The sequence below is a fragment of the Trichechus manatus genome, unplaced genomic scaffold (genome assembly GCF_000243295.1).
Source record: "Trichechus manatus latirostris isolate Lorelei unplaced genomic scaffold, TriManLat1.0 scaffold00094, whole genome shotgun sequence".
Taxonomy (NCBI): Eukaryota; Metazoa; Chordata; class Mammalia; order Sirenia; family Trichechidae; genus Trichechus; species Trichechus manatus.
In genome coordinates, this window is record NW_004444030.1 from 225,444 (window position 1) to 249,720 (window position 24,277).

Here is a 24,277-nt window from a genome sequence, read left to right on the forward strand (position 1 = left end):
CTCTGAAAAGAAGAGTCTCGTGCTTTTTCTTCTCTTCCTCCTTCTTGCTGGCTAGAATGTGCTTTTAACGATAGTAATAGCTATAGCTACAGCAGCAACCTGGAAGGAAGAAATGACCTTTGGGATAGAAGGCACTGAGCCTCCGTATCAGCCCTGGAGTACCTTCTCTCAGATGGTTAAGCTTATGCAGTTTACATTAGTGATGCTTCACATCTCTGTCCCACCACACCATAACTACCAGTTGCCTTCAAGTCAATTCTGAATCATGGCGACCCCATGTGTGTCAGACTAGAACTGTGCTCCATAGTGTTTTTAATGGCTGATTTTTTTAGAAGTAGATTCGCAGGCCTTTCTTCCAAGGAGTCTCTGGGTGGGCTTGAACCTCCAACCTTTCGTTAGCAGCCGTGTGCAAGTAAACCAATTGCACTATCTAGGAGCTCGTTTACATCTCTGTTATTTACCTAGTCTTCATCGATTATTTTTAAGAAAAACAAAAAGCAGGTAACAATGTAGCTTGTACGATATACTAAATACAGGTATACACTGTATAATGTCCACGCAGACAACGTCCAATGGCATATAAGTCCTTGGTTCCATAAAGTTATACTGTAATGGGGTTCATAAATCCCAACCGGAGAATGGGGTTTAGGGGATCTACTTTGCTAAGTAGATTCTGTCTGTCTCTCACTGGCTCTCTGGGTCAGCGTCAGCCCCAGCCCTGTGCGGCAGGGGAAGGAGGTCCTGGTGTTCATTGGTGGCTCCCTGTTCCACCTGCTTACCTCAGGCAAGGACCACACAGATGCCACTGGAGCTCTGATTCTTTGAAAAGAAGCTTTGATTCTGTAGGAAGGTGCTGTGGGGTTGGAAAAGAGATAGATGCCAGCCATACCTGGAAGCAGAAACTTTGATGTAGTGAAAAAATGTGAAGTTGTCCACTACAGTCTAGTAAGTAAGCACAAGTAAAGCTGTGCTTACATTTCTTATTGGACAGTCTGACCCTGGAAAGGAGCTGGTGGTACTCCTGGAGGTGGCTGGCTGAACGACGAGTACATGCCATGGTAGGTGTCTGGCATGGCTCTCAGAGATCAGGTGGCTAGCAGGCAGGACTGGTGGTGGTGGAACAAAGTTTTTGCACAACGTCTCAGTGCACCAGTAGCAGTGCAGATCCCAGGCTTGCCGGGTGACTGTCCTGTGCACCTCTCTCCTGTATATAGTATCGTGTTCACACAATGTCCAAATCACATAAAGTCCCATTTCACAGAACATATCGTGGACGTTAAGTGACATATGCCTGTGTATCTGTGAGTCTGTAGGTGTGGACAGAGAGAGGGGGAGAAAGAAAGCAAGATGGGAGCAAGAGAAAACAAATTATGTTGTAGAGCATACGTGATTTTCACTTGCTTCTTTATTATCTTCCTCCAACAATTGGATATTTTTTTTTAATTATTAATAGTCTCAAGATTAAAACAAAATAAAAATTGTAATGGTTGTGTAATTGATCTTTATCTACAGATTGAAAGTTAAAATAATGAATATACATATGTGGACATGCAAACATATTTATATATTATTTTTTAAATTTTTAAAGTTACTAGTAAGGATTAAATTCAGACTTGGCCTTCACATGTGTTTATAGGTGAACTTAAGGCTAAAACATTGTCAGATATTTAGTTTCATAAAATATACTACTCATTTCAAGGTAACCACAAGGAAAGTTAACAAACCTACTCATCAAAATAAAGAAGAAAAACATAAAGTCTCAGTAAAAACAAAACCTATAAAAACAAAGGAAATAAAAAAAAAAATCCACAAACAAAAGAAACTCAGCACAGGAGACTAAGAGGAACAAAGAAAACGTCAGCACCACAAAAAAAAAAACCACTACAAAATGGAATCACACTCCTAGGAATATATCTTAGAGAAATAAGAGCCATCACCCTAATAGACATATGTACACCCATGTTCACTGAAGCACTGTTCCCAATAGCAAAAAGATGGAAACAACCTAGATGCCCATCAACAGATGAATGGATAAACAAACTATGGTACATACACACAACGGAGTATTATACAAAGATAAAGAACAATGATGAATCTGTGAAGCATCTCATAACACGGATGAAACTGGAGGACATTATGCTGAGTGAAATAAGTCAATCACGAAAGGACAAATATTATATGAGACCTCTACTGTATAACTCATGTAAAAGTTTACACACAAAAAGGAACAATCTTTGTTGGTTATGAGGGATGGGAAGGATGCGGGGGGGGGGGGACTAAATAGATAAGTGGTAACTTTGGTGAAGGGTAAGACAGTACACAGTACTGGGGAAGCCAGCACAACTTGTACAAGGAAAGTGTCCATAGACACTTCCAAACTCCCTGAGGGACTGAATTGCTGGGCAGAGGGCTGTGGGGACCATGGTCTCAGGGAACATCTAGCTCAACTGGCATAACAGTTTATAAAGACAATGTTCTACATTTTACCTTGGTGAGTAGCGTCTGGGGTCTTAAAAGCCTGTGAGAAGCCATCTAAGATACTCCACTGATCTCCCCCCTTCAGAAGCAAGGGAGAATGAAGAGAACAAGATACAAGGAAAAGATTAGTCCAAAGGACTAATAGACCACAGCTACCAAGGCCTCCACCAGACTGAGTCCAGTACAGCTAGATGGTATCCAGCTACCATCACTGACCGCTTTGACCAGGATCACAATAGAGGCTCCTGGACAGAGCTGGAAAAGGATGTAGAACAAAATTCTAACTCACAAAAGAAAGACCAGATTTACCGGCCTGACAGACTGGAGAAACCCTGAGAGTATGGCCCCCGGACACCCTTTTAGCTCAGTGGTGAAGTCACTCCCTAAGTTCACTGTTCAGCCGGGAATTGGACAGCCTCATAAAACAAAACTGGACTAATGAGGCACAGCAGTCCAGGGACGAGGACTAGAAGGCAGGAGAGGACAGAAAGCTGGTGATAGGGAACCTAAGGTTGAGAAGGGACAGTGTTGACATGTCATGGGGTTGTTAACCATTGTCATAGGGCAATATGTGTACTGTTTAATGAGAAACTATTTGTTCTGCAAACCTTCATCTAAGATACAAAAGAAAAAAAAAAAGCATTATCTATGTGAGATCAAATTGACAACAGCAACTCAAAAGGTTTCATGTGAAGCCTAGGGGACAGTGAGTTGAAGATAATGGTGATGGAATCATTTGGAAAAGGATAGTGAGAATAGCAGCACAGCTGGAAGAATGTAATCAATTGTCATTGAATTTTACACTTAGAAATTTTGAAATGGTGTAACTTTGGCTATATATATTTTCACCAAAAAAAAAAAAAGGTCCTCAAGGTCGAGAAGGGAGAGTATTGACACATCGTGGGGTTCTTAACCAATATGTGTACTGACCATTTGATGAGAAACTATTTGTTCTGTAAACCTTCATCTAAAGTACAATAAAAAAATTAAAAAATATATATCTACTACTTGTAGTTCACTGAAAAATAGTGCTAAAAACATCTTATGAACAAATTAGAAATAGATCAATATAAAGAAAATCCCATATATAATTATAAATGTGCTTGTTCTAAATCAAATATTAGCAAATTTATTTCAAATGGAGAGTAAATGAATAATCTGCTATGGCAAAGAAGATCCCATCCTTAGAATATAATCATTACTTGACATTAGGGCATCTATTCTATTAATCATATCACTAGTTCAAATAAAAAAAAATCCTACTAGGGCCCAAAGAAAGATCCCTGAGAAGGAGACAAATCTTATGAAAAATAATAATGTATGTATACACGTTATTATTATTATAAAAATCTAGCTTAAATCAATAATAAACATTACATTTAATGATAAAACTCTGGAGGCATTTCCAATAAAGTAATAATTAAGAATGCCCACTATCATTATTTTAATTGGCTATTTTCTGTGGAGATATGGAAATATAAAACTTTATGAGTGTGAAATAAAAGCTGTGAATATTGGTAAGGAGACAAATGATTTGCAGATTGTAGAGTTTTATATGTAGAAGTTTCAAAAGAAAAACTTACTGAAAAATTCTCTAGTATAATGAATTTTCAGTAAAGTTGCTGAATGCAGGTTTGTATATATTTAAGAGTGGATAGGGCCTTTTATTTTTCTTTACACCCACAGAAGTGATTAGTTGGAAACTATGGGGAAAAATTATCATTCAAAATAGTAACAAAATACAATATGTATAGGAACTTCCTTATCCAGAAGTCTGAAGAAGTTATATGAAGAAAAATACACATCTTTGCCTAAAGATATAAAAGAAAATGTAGCTTAACGGATGCACAAAACATAGTCCCAGGTAATCAAATGTACATATTTAAATACCATTGTTGTTTATTGTGTGCCATTGAGTAGAACTGCCCCCATAGGGTTTCCTAGGCTATAATCTTTACAGGAGAAGATCACCAGGTCTTTTTTCTCTCAGAGACACTGTTGGGTTCAAACCACTGACTTTTCAGTTAGCAGCCAAACACCCATTTTAATTACAGAAAACTTATAAAAATCATCCTAAAACGTATCTGTAAGCATGTACACTAAGAGAATAACTAAGGAAAGTGTGAACAACAGAGGACGAGTGAGATGGTAAGACAATAGTAGTTAAAAGGATGATGGCCCTGACAGAGAGATCAGTACACTGTGATAGTAATAATTTCTATCATAAAGAAATGCCTATTGTGTAACAGGAAGTGCAATAGGGAGGCATTTTAGGCACTTACTTTCTGTCAATGAAGAAAATCTCATACTCTGTTAAGAGTGAAAGAAAAGGAGTTTTATTGAGGAATAGAACAGCTGTAGCTGGGCAGCACTAGGTAGAAATGCAAAGTGCTCCACAGTTCAAGCAGAGAGAGGGCTTTTTATAGAGAACAAAGGAAAAGTAGGGGGTTAATGATTGCTTGTAAATAAGGTCAACTTCAGCTTGAAGTCCTTTGAAATGTAAAGGTTGATCACTTGGTTAGGGAGGAGTGAATTACCACTTAGATGTGAGTTGCCAGTCTGTTAGGTTATACTTGATTATAGAATTGTTGTCAGTTATTCGTGATTATAGACGGTTCTGGGAGCATATTGTTTACACATTCTTCCCAAATGGTTTACATCCTGACCAGTTCAGTTAGTTATGAGCACATTCTTCCTGAGAACAATTGTTTACATCTTGAAGCACTCTTCCTAAATGGTTTATATCCTGACGTTTTGGTTCCTCAGAATGCATGTTGGCTCCATCATTCTTAGTCTGACGTGAGCAGCTCCAGTTTGAAACTTTTTCCATTTACACAATATGTGTGCTCCATATAAGCCAGGTGTTGGTGTACACATTTTCATTCCTAGATATTGGTGTTAGATACATTAAATAATTTATTAAAAGAGTTACAATTAGCAAACTACTCATTGGAGATATTGATCAGATAGAATGATTTCCTAACTTTCTATTTTCTAGTCCAGATCTCCAGGGGCTTGGCTATCTTTATTTTCCTATCTGGAGGAATATCAAATTATCTCTCATATTCTTATATCAAGATTTTTTTTTTCTTTTTAAGCCTGTTTGAGTGAGTTTCAACTCCTTGCACTCAAAGGATTCCCTAAAGTAGATACCAAAGTCCAGTACCTTTCTTTCATATCCTCCAGAGTCCATAGCACATTCTAAATTAATATTAAAAACAATTTACAATTAGTAAGAACAAAAAGGCACGATTGAATTAGTATTTCTTTGTCAATAGATAATTCATTGAAAAAAATTAATAAGAGCCTCTTTCCACCATTCATACTAAATAAGTTACATAAAATTAGAGAAAGATTAAAAAATCAAGATAATTACAGGAAAATACAGGTTGAATACAACTGCCCCACAGGGTTTCCAAGGAGTGACTGGTAGATTCTCGAACTTCTAACATTTTGTGTAGCAGTCCAGATCTTAACCACTGTGCCACCAGGGCTTCAAAGAAAGCATTCAAGCGTCCTCTAAAAGGGAAATCTAGACTCCTTAAGAAAGAGAAAATGCAGTGTGTATTATGGCTGTGGTCTGGTTCATGTAAACAGAAGAAAATTCTAACTTTTCCTTGGACATGGTGTATATACGAATGGATTAGTATCTTAAGTAGCATTCCCTGAATGACCAGAGATATCAGTTTCAAAGGCTATTGGGAAGACTCACTCTGGTTCTATGGTGTATTTCAGAATGCTTTCTCTTTAAATGAACTCAGAGTTCAGGAAGGAGCCTCGAGATGACTTAAGAGATTCAAGATTCCTAAAAAGTTTGGCAAATGGTTCTACAAAGTTTTTTTTTGGGGGGGGGGGGCATAGAATTTGAAAGACAAAAGGATGCTTACCTTTCTAAAAATTGCCTCCAAATGATAATAACAAGAACACTTCTTGAAATAGTTGATAAATCAGGAAATGAAGAGACAACCATTTGTGTCAAATCTCCCAGAAACATTATCTGCAAACAAAAGGGATTGGAATACACAGGTATGTGGTCTTAGCATAAGTGTGAAAGACTCCTGGAGCCATACCTTTGGGGCAAAGTCTGATTGTGGTGCTTAGGAAGAGAGAGGTCAAAGCTGGGTAAGGCAGAACTTCATGTTTTCATAGCAGACCCAGAGAGAAACAGCCTGGACCTGTAATTGTAAATCCCCTTGACTGTCTCAGGAAACAAGGCTAAAGTTATGGCACCCACAACTGCAAGTAGCAGAAATGATCATAGGTCCTTTCAGGTCTGATGACACAAAAGAAAAAAAAATCCAGCTTTACACATTCTAGGTCTCCTCTTCATTCATACTTGTTTCATACTACAATTTTTAGCACGCAGTTTTGTGTTGTGTGAGAAATCTTTTGAATGGCTACTTTTCTTTACAATATAAATGTGATCAACCTCTTCATTCATTAAAAAAAAAGATAATATTTCCCTAACTACCATTTTACCTGCAGTTAGCGTCCTATTTATCCTTCCTGTTTATAGTCAAAATTCCAAATTTATCTATAACCATTGTCTCCATTTCCTCCTGTTCTGCTCACCCCTTAGCTCATTCTGTCTGTCTTCCCTACTCCCTAACCCCAGCTTCACCAAATGGCTTTCCCCAAGGTCACCCCTGACTTCTATGTCACTAAATCCAATAGTCACTTACCAGTCTTTTTACCTGTTATTTTATGTTGGAAACGGTTGGTGACTCCAACAGATTATTTATTGGCAACTTTAATAACACATTCTCCTAGTTTTGTTTCCTATTCTCTGACCATACCTTCTGAGTTTACTATGCTGGCTAATCTCTCTAGTGCTACCTCTGAACCTTAGAATTCTTCAGACCTCAACTCTAGGAAATCTTCTCACTGTTGTGTCTGTACTTTAGATATAGATAATTTCATCCATTTCTAGATACTAAGGATCATCTTTAGGCCACTGTCTCCTAAAATTCTATCTCTAATGCAGATCTCCCTTCTGAAATATACAACTGTGTAATTCTCCATTCTTCATTCCATTCTGAAATATCCCAAAAACATCTCAGACCTTTTTGCAGTGTTTCCCATTTTAATAAATGCACCACAATTATCCACTTGCACACTGGAGTCACCTCTATCATCTCTTCTTGTTTGTCTTCCATGCCCACTAAACCACCAGGTCATACTAAATTTACGTACTAATTATTTTTGAGATAAAACAACTTACCCCATCCCAAATCTATCATCATCTCCTACGGCCTGAAATATTATAGTAGCATTTGAACCTGTCTCCCTAAATCCATTCTTGCTTTCCTCTAATTCGTTCTCCACAGAGTCCCCAGAGTGATCATTTAAAAATTAAAATCTTATCATTCCATTGCTTGTATTCCACCAAAGTTTTCTATTACTGTTAGTATAAATGGCCAAATCCTTCTTTAACATATGAGACTTCGAATTATCTGGCCTTCTATCTGCTTACCTCGCCAGACATCCTCCCTGACTCTGTGTTCCAGCCACACTGACCCTGTCTTCTAATCTCCTTTCTTTCTCAGGTCCTCCATTCACACTGCTCTTTTGTCTGGAATGTCCCTACCTTACCCTTGACCTTTTAACTCCTCTGCGTTTTCAATGTCAGCAAAAATTTTTCTTTACAGCACTTATCACAGTTGGCAAACATCATTTATTTCGGTGATAACTGTGGTGTCCTCTTCCCCTATTTAATTTCTGCCTCCCTGGCATGGCTATAAACTCCATCATGTTCGGTAACTATGTTTGCTTTAAATGTGTGTCATGTGCTCTGAACCTAGACCAATCCTGGAACATAATATACACTGAATAATTATGTGTACAATAAATAGACACAAGAATTTTGCATATTGGACTTTATTTTCTAAACTAAATTAAACAATCTTTCAGAGTATGTATCAGGATTTTCATGCCTTTTTAACTTCCTTTAACAGCTAAACATATAGAATTCCTCTTTCCAGTAAAGCCTTATAAAAATATCAATATATAAAACAAACAGAAGTAGAGCTATGCTAGTTGTGGGGTGGGTGTTGTTTCTGGAGGTAGCAGGGACTGAAGTGCTTGCACGGCCTTTTTCTTTTTCTCTAGGCTAGACCCTGACTGTCCTCTAGTCCCTCTCTACTCAAATGTAGCCAGGGACCAGCAGTACTGGCATCCCCTAGAAGCTTTCTAGGAGGGCTGAATCTAGGTCCCACCTCAAATCTACTGAATCAGAATCTACATTTTAACAGAATCCCCAAATGATTCCTATACACATTAAAGTTCACGTTCATTACACCAGAACACGGAGGACTGTGAATAGTGTAAACTAAGCTTTCTAAAATTGCCCTTGCTATCTGTCATTGATAAAACAATATCATGAGTGACTGTTAATGATATTCCATATAAGTTTGACCAAACGCAATCACGAATATCCTCTATTTTTACCTTCTACTATGACTTTCCTTTCAAAGAAGAATTTTCATTCATTTAGCTCAGTAATGAAGTCACTGTGACAAGGGACAGTGTTGACATGTCGTGGGGTTGTTAACCATTGTCATAAAACAATACGTGTACTAACTGTTTAATGAGAAACCATTTGCACTGTTAACCTTCATCTGAACTACAATAAAAAAAAATGGTACAGATTATGATTTTTTTCTAGACTGAACCTAATACAGTAAAACCTGGGAAAGCTGGCACCTGTGTAAGGCAGAAGCTTGTCAGAAATAGAAAACTCAAATATTTTCCTCTAAAATGAGTGATAGAAAAGAGATAAGGCTGCGCCCTGGCAAAGGCAGAAAACTTGCGAGAACCCGAAAAACAGGCAGTCCCGTTGAGTTCCAGCTCTCACAGATTTCACTATAGGAAAACTAAAAGTTTGGTGCTCTCAGCAATCCCTGATGAAATGAAGGCTAAACACCAGACTAGTAAATAAAAGTGCACAACCGCCGCCTCATAGCAACCCTATAGGACAGAGTAGAACTGCCCCATACAGTTTCCAAGGAGCGGCTAGTGGATTCAAACTGCTGACATTTTGGTTGGCAGCCAAACTCAACCACGGCACCACCAGCACTCCACCTTCCCTCCTTGGGGTCCCCTAATCCAGACTTACCACCTCTCCAGGCCTGCATGATGATGACATTGGGTTTGTCTTTCAGGTGCTGGCAGTTGCTGTTGTTGAGAATCTGAAAGATAGTATCGTCTTTCAAAATATCTTCCTGTCAGGAACTGCGCTTCTTCTCACAGATTCCATCCAGGATGCCGTGTGACATAAATACCAGAAACGTGCTGTCTGAAGTCTTGTGCTCTGGGCGGGCAGCAAACTGCCTTAGCTCTGTTTCCATTTCCTGAAATAGACTCCGGAGTGACTATTGAGGAACCCGTCATACAAAATTGGCATTCACAGAAAGGAGGAAGCGCTAAGGAATCAGGTGATTCTAATCGGGTACAATTGTAAGAGAAATAACATTGTGACATAAAACCCTAAACTTTAGATTTCTAGGATATTAAAGCTAGAAGCGTGTTTACATAGCATCTAATCTAATCGTTTTCATCAGATTCTCTGCTTTCTGAAGATTCTGAGGAATGAAACTTCTTAAAGTGAAGTCCACATGGTTTTTCTAAGGCCACCCAGGATGTTTTTGGCAGAAATTGGTCTGAGCCAGACCATTAAATAATAGATGCCTCCCACAGTGAGAGCTTCAGAAAGACCCAATATTTTTTAGATATTTGGTGAAATACGGCTGTATAGAGCTGCTCTAAATCTCTGCTGTGTGACTGTGCATTGGAGGAGGCTGAAATCCAGGGAACTCCACTTCGGAGCAAACAATGCCTCTACAAGTGTACATTTTGTCCTTGCAGCTGCCAGAGGAAGAGGTTCAAAACTGTTTAAGAGGGAAGGAGGCTTGTCCTGCTCTCGGGGTTATTACCTGAGCTGAAGAGATTCTTTTTCACAATCACTAAGTATCCAAGGTTTTCCAGCAGGTCTTGCATTCCCAAAATGTCAGTTTCAGCACCTTATGGAGTAGAAAGATGGTCATATTCTTTGTTTCAGATGATGAGGGCCAGGCGTGTCCGGCCTTCTTTCTCCATCACTGGATGTATCTACAGGCAACAGACACAGAGCAAGTTGCCTCCTCTCTTGTCCCTTCAAAGTCCATTTGTTGTTGTTAGGTGTCATTGAGTCAGTTCTGACTCATAAGGACCCTATATACAACGGAACAAACCACTGCCCAATCCTGCACCATCCTCACAATCGTTGTTGTGCTTGAGCCCATTGTTGCATACAAAACCAAAAAAACATCAATTGCCTTTGAATCGACTCCGACTCTTGGCAACCCCATGTGCATCAGAGTAGAACTGTGCTCCATAGGGTTTTCAGTGGCTGATTTTTTGGAAGTAGATTGCCTGACATTTCTTCCAAGGTGCCTCTGGGTGGACTCAAACCTCCAATCTTTTGGTTAACGGTTGAGTGTGTTAAACATTTGTACTACCCAGGAACTCCTCATACTTAACAGGCACTTATAATTTTGGGGTAGTCTGCTGGAAAGCTATGGGAATAAAAATACATTCCCATGAGGAAAGAGATAATCTCATACTGAAAACAAGGATTCGGTCTGAGTATTTATTATAGGAACTTGGCTTGGATGGTGTAGAGGAGTTTACAGTGTGTTCCAGGATAGGAAGGAATCTAATGTGAGGAAAAGTCTATTAGATAACATCCTATGACCTTTGGCCTGATCTTAAAGCATTTGTGACAAGAGCTAAAATTTTCCAGTAAGTCCCCAATGTCTCATTTGAGTGGGCAAGATTTTGTCTCCCTCTTCTAAAGCATATCACCTCATTTGCCTTTTTTGTCTTCACTTTTTGGAAATGATGAGGACAAAGCTTTAATTTATCACTGGTCTCCAGAGGAGCTATACGAAAAAATACAAACAACTCATTAAACAATAGCGTCCAAGGATTTGCAGTCTTGCAGCTCTCTCCGCTGTTCCCTCATTCTTGGGAAATGCTTACTGCCAGCCAACAGAAAAGCGTAATGTAAGACAACATATTGGGGAGCAATTTTTCAAAAAGAGATTGTCTTCTGAGTCCTATGGTTAATACCCCTACATTTCATATTTAGCATGACAAAAACAAAAATCTTGAGTACTCCTCTTTTCTCTTTCTGCTTTTTACTAGCCTCACCATGAATTCCCGTGTTATTTTTAGTGGCCACAGCATTGACTAATCTTTCAGATCCAATATGATAGAGTCACATAAACACAGAATCTAAGATTTGGAAAAGGGCCTAATGTTCATCTGACTTAGTCAAATCATTCTTGAGATATTTGAACTCCATTTACAATATCCCTACTCTATTATTACTATGCTCTGAAAATACCTCCACTGACAGGGAAGTAACAACATTCTAAGACATTTTTTGACAGCTCTGTGCAACATAACACGTGCCTTCAATGTATTGGTGTGTATTCCTCCATTGAGATCATACAGAAAAAGTCTAGTTCCTTTCCTTGTGAAAACCCAAGCATTTTTCCAGGACTTCAATATGTCTTCCCCTATGTTCCTATTGTTTTATGTAAACGTCCTTGTATAAACAGCTGTTTTATTGTATCTTAATACAATATTGTATCTCATCACTGTAACGTCAACTTAATTAGGATGAGGACCATGTCTTTCATTTTGTATTCCCAGTATCTAGCAAGATATATTGCAAGATTAAAACTTCATAAATGTTTATTGATAAATGGATCTTTAAATACTTGAAAATAGCTGCCAATATCCTCTGGTTCTTTGTTTTCCCTTAGGAAAACAAAACCTTAAGTTCCTTCAAATATTATTATGTAAGAATTATTTCATTTTTTAAATCACCAAAGCCATCAATTTCCCACATCTCTACTTACTCAGCTTTGTTTTTTACTACAATGAAAGATACACCCTTCCTCCTATCTAAGACCAACACTTCTAAGTGTGTTCTGAATTCCTCCCCTTCTCACCCACAAGGAATTCACCTTTGCATTTATCTAGTCCCACCTCATGCATCACCAATTTCTCCCTCACTCCCTACTCCATTATCCCTATTGGCATGTAAGCATGCCTTAATATCAACCATCTTTTAAAAGACCTTCTCTTGACCATACTTAGCCTTACTTTATTCTCTATAAACACCATCTCCCCAAGTGGCTTCTTCCAGTCTCATACCTTAAGTACTATTACTTGCTGATTAATCCCAAGGTCTACCTCCAGCTTTTATCTCTCTGTGAACTCCTCACTTGAACACCTATATGCCTCCTCAGTCTCTACCAGAGGATGTAACTGATGTTTCAAACTTACCAAGTACAAAAAAGAACGCTTGATATTTACCCACTCCTACAAATCTGTACCCCATGACCATCACATTTTTTTTCCATCTCCGTAAATGGCACCACCATGCGCAGATGCCAAGCAAAACCTAGAGTTTATCCTTAATTCCTTCCTCTCTTTCAAATCCCACATCCAACCTACCAGTTACTATCGGTTGACTCTACCTCTAAAATAGATTCCAAATTTAACCACTTCTCATTGTCTCCATTGCTGCAACCCTAGTCTAAAAACTATTATTTCATAAGTGAAATATTTAAGCAGCCTCCAGCTGGCTTCTTTGATTCCACTCTTATCTATCAACCCTCTGCTTAAACACTTCCAAAGGTTTCCATTGCAAATAAAACCCAAATTCTTTTCAACTGGCTTAATAGGCACTATGTGATGTGGTCCCTGTCGAACTCTGGCAGCTTCTTCTACCACACTCTCCCTAGTTCTTATTCTGCAGACTCATTGGCCTGCTCTATGACCCTCTCACAATGCAAGATTATTCCTGTCTCAGGGCCTTTGCTCTTGCCTCTTCCCTTTCCACGGGATGCTTTTGCCTTAGAGCTTGGCATGACTCTCTCTCCATTGATAGATATATATGTAAATATCATCTCAACAGAAAGTCCATAACTGACCAATCTAGTTCACATACCCTCCCACCACCTAACCTTCACACCTCCCTCTCTGCCCTAATCCTCTTTTCTCTTGTACATTCTTTGAAATTATAGTATTTATTTTTTACATATTTTTAATACATCTATGTGTCCTACACTATAAACTTCATGAGAGCAGGATCTATATCTTGTTTACTTATTGCTATAAACCCAGCAACTAGAATAGCATACAGTAGTTTTACAATTAATATATGCTAAATTAATACAATAATGAATAAATATTACATGGTTTTTATTCCTTCCTAAGTGTATCCATAACTTCTGAAAATATGGTGTTCAGAAAACAACATAATCTACCTGCTTTAGAGTACACCTATCACCATCTTTGTTTAGACACTATGATTCTTTAATGTGGCCCAAGAATTCATCAGTTTCTTTGGTGACCCAATAGTATGTGTGGCTCATACTGAGTTTTTTTTTTTTTTTTTTTCCTTAACCACATCCTTTTCCTGTTTTGTGGTGTTGGTAGTTTCTTATATCTTTGGCATTTTATGAATACTCCTAAACACATTATTAATCCCATTTTAAAATACAAGGTTCAGAAATGTGGGGAAATTTACACCAGAGCACACGGCTAGTCAGTGGCAGGGACAGGCTCTGTGTTTAGATTACATGAATTTCACTCCAGTTCTCTGTCCACTATACCATAGGGCCCCTCTTTATCAAACTTAGCTCAAATAATGTTATTATGCATCCATGGATGAGTATTACTTGTCAAGGGTAAAAATGATGCCTGGGCCAAATCAGCATTTGCCACAATTTCATTGTCTTCACTTTCATTTTGGAATTCTGAGGAAAATTGAAGGGCAGAGGTGTGTTCTAACGTTACTTTTCAGGGACTTTATCAGAAGCAGAGTTTACTGAAAACTCAGATTTCCTGAATCTCAATACTGTGGCCTTTTTACTATAATATAGGACCCCTGCACAGCTATCTCATCCCAAGTGATGTCTGAGGGTTTCCATCAGCCAATGGGTTTGTTAGTAGTTACGAGTTGGAGGGAGAGCCAATGCCTGGGCTGACCCATCTTTTTCCTCATGTTCACCATCTTCATTTTCATCTCCATAGTCTGAGGTAGAATGAATAGAAGATTGAGGACAATGTCTTACTCTAAAGACAGTTTCCAAAGGCCAAAATTGACTGGGAACACAGGTTTCCTATGCCTTACTTGGACTACCTTTTCACTACACTATAGATTTAAGAGTTTTCATTTGTGATCTGGGATTTGGAGACAGATACCTATAGGAAAAGAAAATAATTCAGAGTTCTTCTCAGATTCATCATCATCACTTTCCAGATGAGATTCTGAAATAATATGAAAAATAGGTTTGTTAATAGAACTAGGTTTCTAGAACCTACACACTTCAAACTCTTTCCCTTACACTGACAAGTATATGACCATGTTCAGCATGGGGCTTCCCTATGGCACATGGATATTTGGTCCATTCTTTAAGCTCAAAATTTGTTTTGGAGGACAATAACCTTCTGCCAAGTAAAGGAGGAAGCAGGGTTTCCATGAAACAAAGAGCTATTTATCTCCCTGCTTACATAATTCAAGGAATAATCAAAATCTTTATTAATCAAGGCTTTTATGCAGTAGCACTTTTCATTCTGAGGAATGAAAATCCATCTCTGTATATACAAGTAAAATAATCTTTCAAAAAGAGAGAGAGAGAGAATTCCAGAAGGATCTTCCAAGAATCATGAATATACTCATGTATATATTGTACTCTAGAGCAGGGTTGGCAAACTATGGCCTACAGGCCAAACTCAGTCTACTACTGGTTTTTGTAAATGAGGTTGTACTGGAACACATCTATGCTCATTTTTGTACGTATTGTCTATGGCTACTTTCATGCTACAAAAGCAGTATTGAGTCATTGTGACAGAGACCATATGACCCACAAAACCTAACATATTTACTATCTGGCTATTTACAGAAAATGTTTGCTGACTGACCCATTCTCTAAAGAGAAACATTTATGCTTCATTAACCCTCAAATTCCCTATGTCCTCCCTTAACTTGCAGGCATATAGGCTTCCAGAGATTTATCTCAGGGACTAAGCCAAAACAAGGCAGAAGGTGGTGGATTTTTCCCTGTTGAACATTCTTTATTTGGAAATAACTTTACAGTCCATTTTGTACAGCCTGAGTAGCCCAGACTAACTACAGACTACCATTGAATTCAATACAGCTCCAGCAGCATTCTTTCATTTAACACATACTTACTGATCACCTATTATGTGTCCGGCACCATTTCTCTGAGTTTGGGATATATTCATGAACAAAGCAGACAAAGACCTCTGCCTCACGGAGATTACATTTTAGCAGAGGGAGATAAGATATAATGATTACATACATTTTATAGAATGATTGAAGATGGTAAGTGCTAAGGAAAAAAAGAGAATATGCAGCAGGATAAATCCTTTGGGAGTGCTGGAACAGGGAATGGGGTAGGTCAGGGCATTTTTCAGTATTAAATAAAATATCAGGGGAAGGCAGTTCTGGAGATGGGGTAGTTTATACTTCACATGAAAACAAGGAGAAATAAAGAAGCCAGCTACTCATAAGGACAGTAGAGAAAGAACAAGTTATTAGTCCTTTGACCCAAGCAACGCACTTAAACTCAGCTGTTTCTTGGGGTTGAAGAGACAGTCCATGAATATTTTGCCTGCTTTTCGGGTTTTCCCAGTGATATCTTCAACTAGGTTTTCAGTCCTATTCATGATGAGGTTCATGCCTTCCCTCAATCTCTGTAATTCTTCTCCATTTAACATATTCTTCTCTAACAAGTCATCAAAAAGGCCATCAAGCATGTTCTTGGCAATTGACTTCACCTTCTTGACAGGATCTTCTTTTGGTATTTCTGAGCTGTGAAGATAATGCAATAGTAGATATGGACAGCACCTTAGATATCTGATTCTAGTCCAATGGTTATCAAATTTTAATGTGCATAAGAATCATCTGAAAAGCTTGTAAAAGCAGAGGGTCCTGCACCCCATTCCCAGAAATTCTGATTTGATAAGTCAGGTGTGGTTCAGGAATTTTTATTTCTAATAATCTCATAGATGATGCCAAAATTGCTGATCTGAGGACCACATTTAGAGTGACACTGATCTTCTTCAATCCTCCCCTTTTTACACGTGGGAAAACTAAAGTTCAGAGAAGTGAAGCAGCTTCAGTAAGGAGCTTTGTGATAGCTGACCCAGTTCAGTCTTTGTATCACCATAACCCTCCACTTTCTTCCACTTTTATCAATAACTAATTTAGAAAATATATTATATTCAATGTGAGCAGCAGTAAAACATAAATATATCATGCCTATAAGATAATGTTACCAAGCACTCCTTGGAAACCCTATGGGGCAGTTCTACTCTGTCCTGTAGGATTGCTATGAGTCAGAATCGACTAGACAGCAACGGGTTTTTTTGGTTATAAGATAATAGATTTTTGTTTTCATTATACGGGCGGCTCTGCGTACAGAGATTGAAAGCACATACTGCAGCTAGTTTGCTCTCTGCTAGTAAGGAAAGGTCATGAAGAAAGCAGAAATATGAAGGAAATGAAAGTTATTCTTTTCAACTGCGTGGTCTCTCACAGACAAGTCTCTGCCAGGTTAGTTTGAAAGATTTTAGAGCCGTTATAAAATGGGTAAGAATTCCAGCTTAATATAAGTCAAGAAGAAAGCCTGAAATCACAGAAAACATTTTAAAACATAGGTCCAGACTTTTTGCCTTTTCCTTTCTTTCCAGAAGATGTAACATATTACCTAAAATACTTCGTTAGCTCACTCATTGCTGTCCTTTTTTACCCCCTATTTCCTTCCATCCCCAGAGTAAAACAGTTGTTTCTGATGAGTCCCCTCTTCATGCCTCCTTCTACTTTCCCCAAAGCTGTAAACTCCCCCAAAACATAGCCACAAACAGCAGAAAAACAAGAACCACTCACCAGGTATGGCTGCTTCAGCTCTCTGGGCAGGAAAGGCAATGAAAATGAAAATAGACTTGCACATTCTTCTCTCTTTCCCTGGGCGGGGCAGGGTGTCGATACTTCCTAAATAGGACACAGCAGCTTCCCAAACTCCCTCATCCTCTGCCAAGATAGACTGTCCTTTGCCTGCTCTAATATGTAGCTTCTGTCTTTGGAAAACAGGAAGCAACTCTTGTCTTTTCTCTTTGGTGTAACTACCAGAATGAAAACGGGCGCGCGCGCGCACGCACACACGTCTCTATGTTCTGTTTTCCAGGCTTTCTCTCTTTCTTTTCTTTTTTTTTACACATTCAATAGATCAAATTAAACCCCTATTTGTCTCTGTGCCATTCCCAGCCTTTGAATGGCAGGGAGGCCTCACTTCCCTGGTGCCCACCCAAACCATGAAGTGTGAATTTGAATTTGTAGGGCTTAAGAAGGGAGTGGGGCTATCTGAGAACTGCCAAACAGCAAAACTCTTATCACTGTTTCAAAAAGCCCAGGTAAGTAATCTCTTTTTTTTTTTTCTCTCTCTCCCGCTTATCTGTCAATTCTAGGTATTGTTTATCCATGAGATTTATGTATGTATTTATGTTTGTTAACTGCTCAAGGGATTTTTTTAACCTAAAAAGGTTTTTAAAGAATAGATATATATTTGCCATTAAAATTAAGCAACAGAAAGTTTATAAAATGGAAGATCATACAGCTTCTTTATTTTTGCTCTATAAAATAACCACAGTTATATGTTTAGCTTGCATCTTTGTGAATTTTTTCCATGTTTCTATAAAATACATAATACAATACTTATTTTATTAATGGCCCCAATCATTCGCCACCTTGTGTCCACCTCTTTTGCTCTGTCTCTTCACTGGCCTTTTGACTTAGCTTTGGCCAACAGAATGCAGTAGAAGTGAGACTGTGCAATTCTGAGCCTAGGCCTTAAGAAGCGTTGTACACTTCTACTCCCTCGTGGACACCTGAGCTTCCATGTGACTAAGCCTGGGCTAGGTTGCTGGAGAAGTCCCTGGGTGTTGCAAACAACACTCTTGACTGCTAACAATAAGTTTGGAGGTTTGAGTCCACCCAGAAGCACCTCGGAAGAAAGGCCTGGAGGTCTAGTTCTGAAAAATCAGCATTGGAAACCCTATGGAGCACAGTTCTACTTTGACACACATGGGAATGCCATGAGTCCAAATCAACTCGACTGCAATTGGTTTGTAGATTGCTAGAGGATAAGAGACACCACGTGTAGTACAGTCCAGTTTTCCTAACCAAGGTCATTCTAGACCAACCTCCTGCCAGATGCTTTCCAAACATATGAGAGATTCCGGGCAATATCAGCCTACTTGCTGGTGATCTCAGACACATGAGTGATCCTGGAAGAGAAAGAGGAAGCACCTAGCTGATTTGGGGAACAATATACTTTTAAGCCACTGAGTTTTGCAGTTATTTGTTACTCAGCAATAGATAACCGACAAACACTTATTTACATATAGCTTTTTACCTTACAGTGCCAGTATCATATCATCAAATTGCCAATAAATTGTTGGTTCTTTTTTTTTTTACTTGACAATGTATGACAAACATTTTTAGAAGTAACACATTAAGAACTATCTCTTTTTTTAAAGGCTGTATATTATTAAAAGTATTGATACACTATAAGCTGACAAAGTTTTTTCAAGTTAATATATACACAAGGCAACTAATCTGGTAGTACAGGAAAGCTTTTGATAAAAGCCATAGTCTCCAGTACAAACTTCCCCACCTTCAGTAGAACATTCTAGATGTAATTTCTCTAAATTATGTCTGTTTTTCTTTTCTGGTGGGAACCTCAGAATTTTAAACAACTTTCATAGTGCTTTATTCTTCAATTTCCTGATGTATTAAATATAGACAATGGTATTGATTGGCTCATATGAAAAATGAAATGTAACTCACACTCCCTTACCTCTCTCCTATTGTACCTAATGTTTGATGAAATTATGATTTTCAGTTATTTTCTTGATTAACTTTGAAATATTAAATAATATATGTAACTTAACATTTCTTCTACCATCAATGTTCCTCAGTAGCTCAATTTTCCTCTATGTAAGTTGATAATAGTGGTCCTCATACAATTTTCTCCATCTTTTCTCACCCCACTTATACCTAATTTTTAAGCTATATTTTTATTTTACAGTGTCAAAATTTTTATTTACTTCTGTATTCACAATCTAGTTTTCATACCATAACTCTAACTGTTAAAAACCAATGAAAAGGGGAGGCTAGGCCAGATGCTTCCAGTGGTCCCTCTTACAACAAAGACCGAAAAAAACAAGTGAATCAATTATATATGACAATCTAGGAGCCCTGAATATCAAAGGCAAAGTTGAGGAATCGGACTGAGTGGCAGAGGGAAGGGAGAGACAGTTCAGGAGCAGCGAGAAGTTGCCAGTTCTGACCCAGTGGGAGCTGGTGCCCTTTGGGCTGGCTTTGCCTGCGTGTGCTGTGATGCGGGCAGTGGCCTTCAGGATGCATCTTCCATGTTGGTAGAGATCAAGCAGTGGAGAGTCTGCTAAGGCTTCCAGAGCCAGTGAAAAGCAGCACTCAGCTAGCAAAAGATTAAGTACATGCATTTAACCTACCATGCAGATGAAAAAACACCCCCTTTGGGAAGAATCTCTCTCCCGTTTATCTGCTCCCTCCCTGCTCTGCGCCAGGTCCCAGGCCAGGTTCAGTGATTGCCTCTTCCCCTGGGCCAGAAGTAGGACCCCTGGGGAACCCCGAGCCATTCTCCTGGCCTTGGAGAGGGAACAAATTAACAAACAGGAAAAAATAACCTGCCAACTCCCCTAAGCTGGGAACTCAGGGCAAGCACAGCTCCTTTGCCTAGGCACAAGTATAAGGGGTCCACAGATTTGAATACCTTTCACCCCTGCATAGACATGTGTGGGACCATTTCAACAGTGTAGGCCTTCATTGGCACAGCACAACAGGGTATATACCTGAAGCCTAACTTCACTATATCAGCTATATGGTGGAGAGGCAGGATATGATATTTGATACTGCTCAGCCTGTTAAGCAGGCTCCTCACCTACACACATCAGGGACCTGAGGACTGATGTCTCTACCCATGCTGCTTAGCCACCTGTGACAGGGGTCCAGGAATACGTGGTGCCCCCCAGTCCTTACAGACAACAGCATTGGGTGCCCATAGTCCAGCTGTAAAACCCACCACCCTCCACACTCTAGGGAACAAGGACATGCTTTCCTCCCAGACACTCAAGGGCAGCCTCATCCCCCTGCCTTGCTCAGCATGTGACCCCCTATGCAACCAGATACCTGATGCCTACTCCAATCACCCCTGTCCATCTAGGACTGTAGGTGAGAGCCTGTACTGCACACTTGGTGACTGACTATCTGGACATCTGAGCTGAATCTGTACAAGAAAAGTGAATGGACTCCTGGGCTCACATACCTAGTAAAGACGTAACCACCTGGTGACAGGACATTAGAGTTTCAAAGGCAGCAATAATCAAACTAGCTCACACAAGCAACCTATTTGAGCATATCAAAAACAAAACAAAACGAGAAGCTAAGACACAGCAAGAAGACATAAAATAAATTAACCTAATAAATTATTGATGGCTTGGAGACAACAGTCAAAATTAAATCACATAAAAAGGCAGACCATGATGACTTCAGCAAGCTCCCACAACAAAGACTCAAGAAATCTTCCAGAGGAAGAGAACTTCTTGGAATTACCAGAGGTAGATACAAAATATTAATATACAGAGCTCTCTTTTATAACTTAAAATATAAGGGCTGACTTCCAGGCAACATGGCACTATAGTCAGAAGCACCATGCATTCCCTCTATAGCAAAGATCAGAAAAACTAAGTCAAACAGAGTCACTTGTCAATCCTGAAACCCTAAGCATCAAATGAAGAGATAAAGAACTCAGCCAAGCACCAAATGGAATAAGAAATTGAACGAGAACAGAGAGCAAAGAGAGATACATGCAGAGGTCCCCATCAGCTACTGCAGCACGGATCCACCACCTTGGACTTCTATCAGAGATCAGCGAACAGGGGGTATGAGAAAGCAGCTTCACAGAGCTTCCAGCAGAAGGCAGAACAACCAGTAACCAGAAATATAAGCTTTCCCACACCCCACCCTTCTTCACCCCCACTAAGCCTCCTCTGCTTCCTGTGGCCACAGTCTCTTGGCTGGGAAGCACAAGCTTTACCCCCGTGTCACTTGGATTCCACCTGCCCGCACTGGCCGGCTCCCTGAGTGGCTTTTGTTGGCTGCTGGTGTTGCTTTTTTCTGCTTCTTTAGATTTTGTCCTTACCTCTCACCGCCTCCCCCTCCTTTCTCTCAAATACCTGGCTCCGTGAGCCATCTTTGCTTCTTCCTGAAAGGCTGCGAAACACCACTCGACTGTGAAACTGCTTCTCGGCCTGTGCCACCACGTCGATGGGACCACCGGGGCTGTTTTGTTTGTTTGCTCTGATTTGTTCTATTTTGATTTGTTTGTTTTCGTTTTCTTTCTTGGCTTGGGAGCCCCTTCTAGTGGTGCAATACCATGCAGCTTGGAAGCTACTCCCTTACTCTGAGCAGATGCACAGAGACATCTCTGGGGGCATTTCTTTTTTCTTGTTTTTTTTTTTTTGTTGTTGTTTGTTTATTTCTTTGTTTTGTTTTCTTCTCTCTCATACCTTTTTTGTCTTACTTCATTTCCGGTTTCTAGATTTGTTCATTGGTTTTTTTTTTACACTTTTTATTTTTTTTTCCATTTTTGTTTTTCCCCATTTGTCAGTCTTTCATCTCTCCACTCCAATAGCAAGCTCCCTTAGCACTCTTTTTTGTTTGTGTATATGTTTTTTGCTCCTGTTCCTCTCTCCTCTCTCTCATCTTTCCCATACCCATCTTAGCTGCACACATCACAATCTACCCCCTCCTTCCTGCCTACTAGCACTGTGTGCTGAACCTCACACTCCCAAGCAGCACAGGCAAGGCCTACTGGAATCTGCCCTGCACTGATTCCCAGTCAGCACTGTCAGCCCTGGTATGTGCCACAAACAACCTGTCCCAGCAACTCCCCTTCAGCTGGACCTGCCCTGCTGTACCACACCTGAGTGACTGACCCTGCCTATTGGAGAAGGAGGTGAAAAGTATCATGACCACAGACGAGCAAACAACAAAGAATGCATAACCCACCTGCTCAGATATAGCCAAATAAAACAAAAAACCAGGAAGAAACAAACAAATCTACAATCAATAAACGAGGAAAATAACCACTAAATGCCCTGAAGACAGCAGACAATATCAAAACATTTACAAAAACAGCACAGGATGGTTCCAGTAGGCATCCAAAATAAAACACCACATGATCTTCCTGTCGAAGAAAAGGCCCTGGACCTAACTGATAGGGAATTCAAGTCTCTAATATTCAGAATTATCTAAGAGTTGAAGCAAAAAGCAGATAAAAATGAGGCAAAAATAGACAAATTCGTAGAAAAGGCAGACAAATTCATGGAAAATACAGACCAAAAAATGGAAGAATTCAAGAAAAATAATACAGGAACAAAGTGCTAAAAAAAAAATCACAACTAGAAATCATACAAAAACAACAATTAGAAATCCAAAAGATAAACAACAAGATTTCAGAAATGGACAGTGTCATAGAAGGGCTGAGGAGCAGGTTTGAAACGATGGAAGACAGAATCAGTGAAATTGAAGACAAACACTTGGATACAACTCTGACGAAAAATCAGAAAAAAGAATGAAGAAAAATGAAGAAACCCTGAAAATCATGTGGGATAAAATCAAAAGCAAAAATCTGAGACTGATCATAGTTCCAGAACAGGGGAGAAAACAGAAAACACAGACAGGATCATTGAAGAATTGCTGACAGAAAACTTCCCCAATATCATGAAAGATGAAAAGTTGACCATCCAAAAAGCTCAACAACCCCATATAGGGTAGACCCCAAAAGAAAATCCCCAAGGCATATTATAAGCACATTTGCTAAAACCAAAGACAAAGAAAGAATCCTGAGAGCAGCTCGAGAAAAAAAGAAGTCACATACAGAGGAGAAACAATAAGACTAAGCTAAGATTATTTGGCAGAAACCATGCAGGCAAGAAGGCAATGGGGTGACATATATAAAACATTGAAAGAAAAAAATTGACAGCCAAGAATAATATATCCTGCAAACCTCTCATTCAAATACGATAGTGAAATTAGACCATTTCCAGATAAGCAGAAATTAAGGGACTATGTAAAAACCAAACAAAACTTACAAGATTTATTAAAGGGAGTCCTTTGATCTGAGAACAAACAACATCAGACCACAGGCTGAATATAGGACACAGGATTGTACTAGCTGGATACAAACCTAAGAAATGAACTCAAAAGGACTACGCCAAACCAAAAGAATTACAACAGGGAAGCAGAGAGATTAATCTGTAAATGACAACAGCATCAGAACAATAAAAGAGGGAATAAACCATGTAAGTATAGAGTCTTCTAATGGAGAGGAAGGCAAGGCGATACCAAGTAATAATAGACTGGTTCAAACTTAGGAAGATAAGGGTAAATTTCACGGTAACCACAAAGAAAGTTAACAAACCTACTCATCAAAATAAAGAAGAAAAACTTAAAGTCTCAGTAAAAACAAAACCTACGAAAACAAAAGAAATGAAAAAAAATCCACAAACAAAAGGAAATCAGCACAGGAGAGTAAGAGGAACAAAGAAAACGTCAGCACCACAAAACAAAGCACTACGAAATGCAATCCCACTCCTAGGAATATATCCTAGA

At 39.1% G+C, this 24,277-nt stretch overlaps 1 protein-coding gene across 1 annotated transcript; it reads right to left on the reverse strand.

Moving 5' to 3' along the window:
* Positions 1-5,592: 5,592 nt before the first annotated feature.
* Positions 5,593-22,189, reverse strand: LOC101352646 (caspase-12). The gene is given in 10 exon segments (XM_023736931.1): positions 5,593-5,679; positions 6,366-6,475; positions 6,549-6,574; positions 9,406-9,831; positions 10,415-10,584; positions 11,320-11,396; positions 14,214-14,291; positions 14,492-14,569; positions 16,122-16,372; positions 22,185-22,189. Coding segments are annotated over 10 exon segments (1,308 nt in total).
* Positions 22,190-24,277: the final 2,088 nt, after the last annotated feature.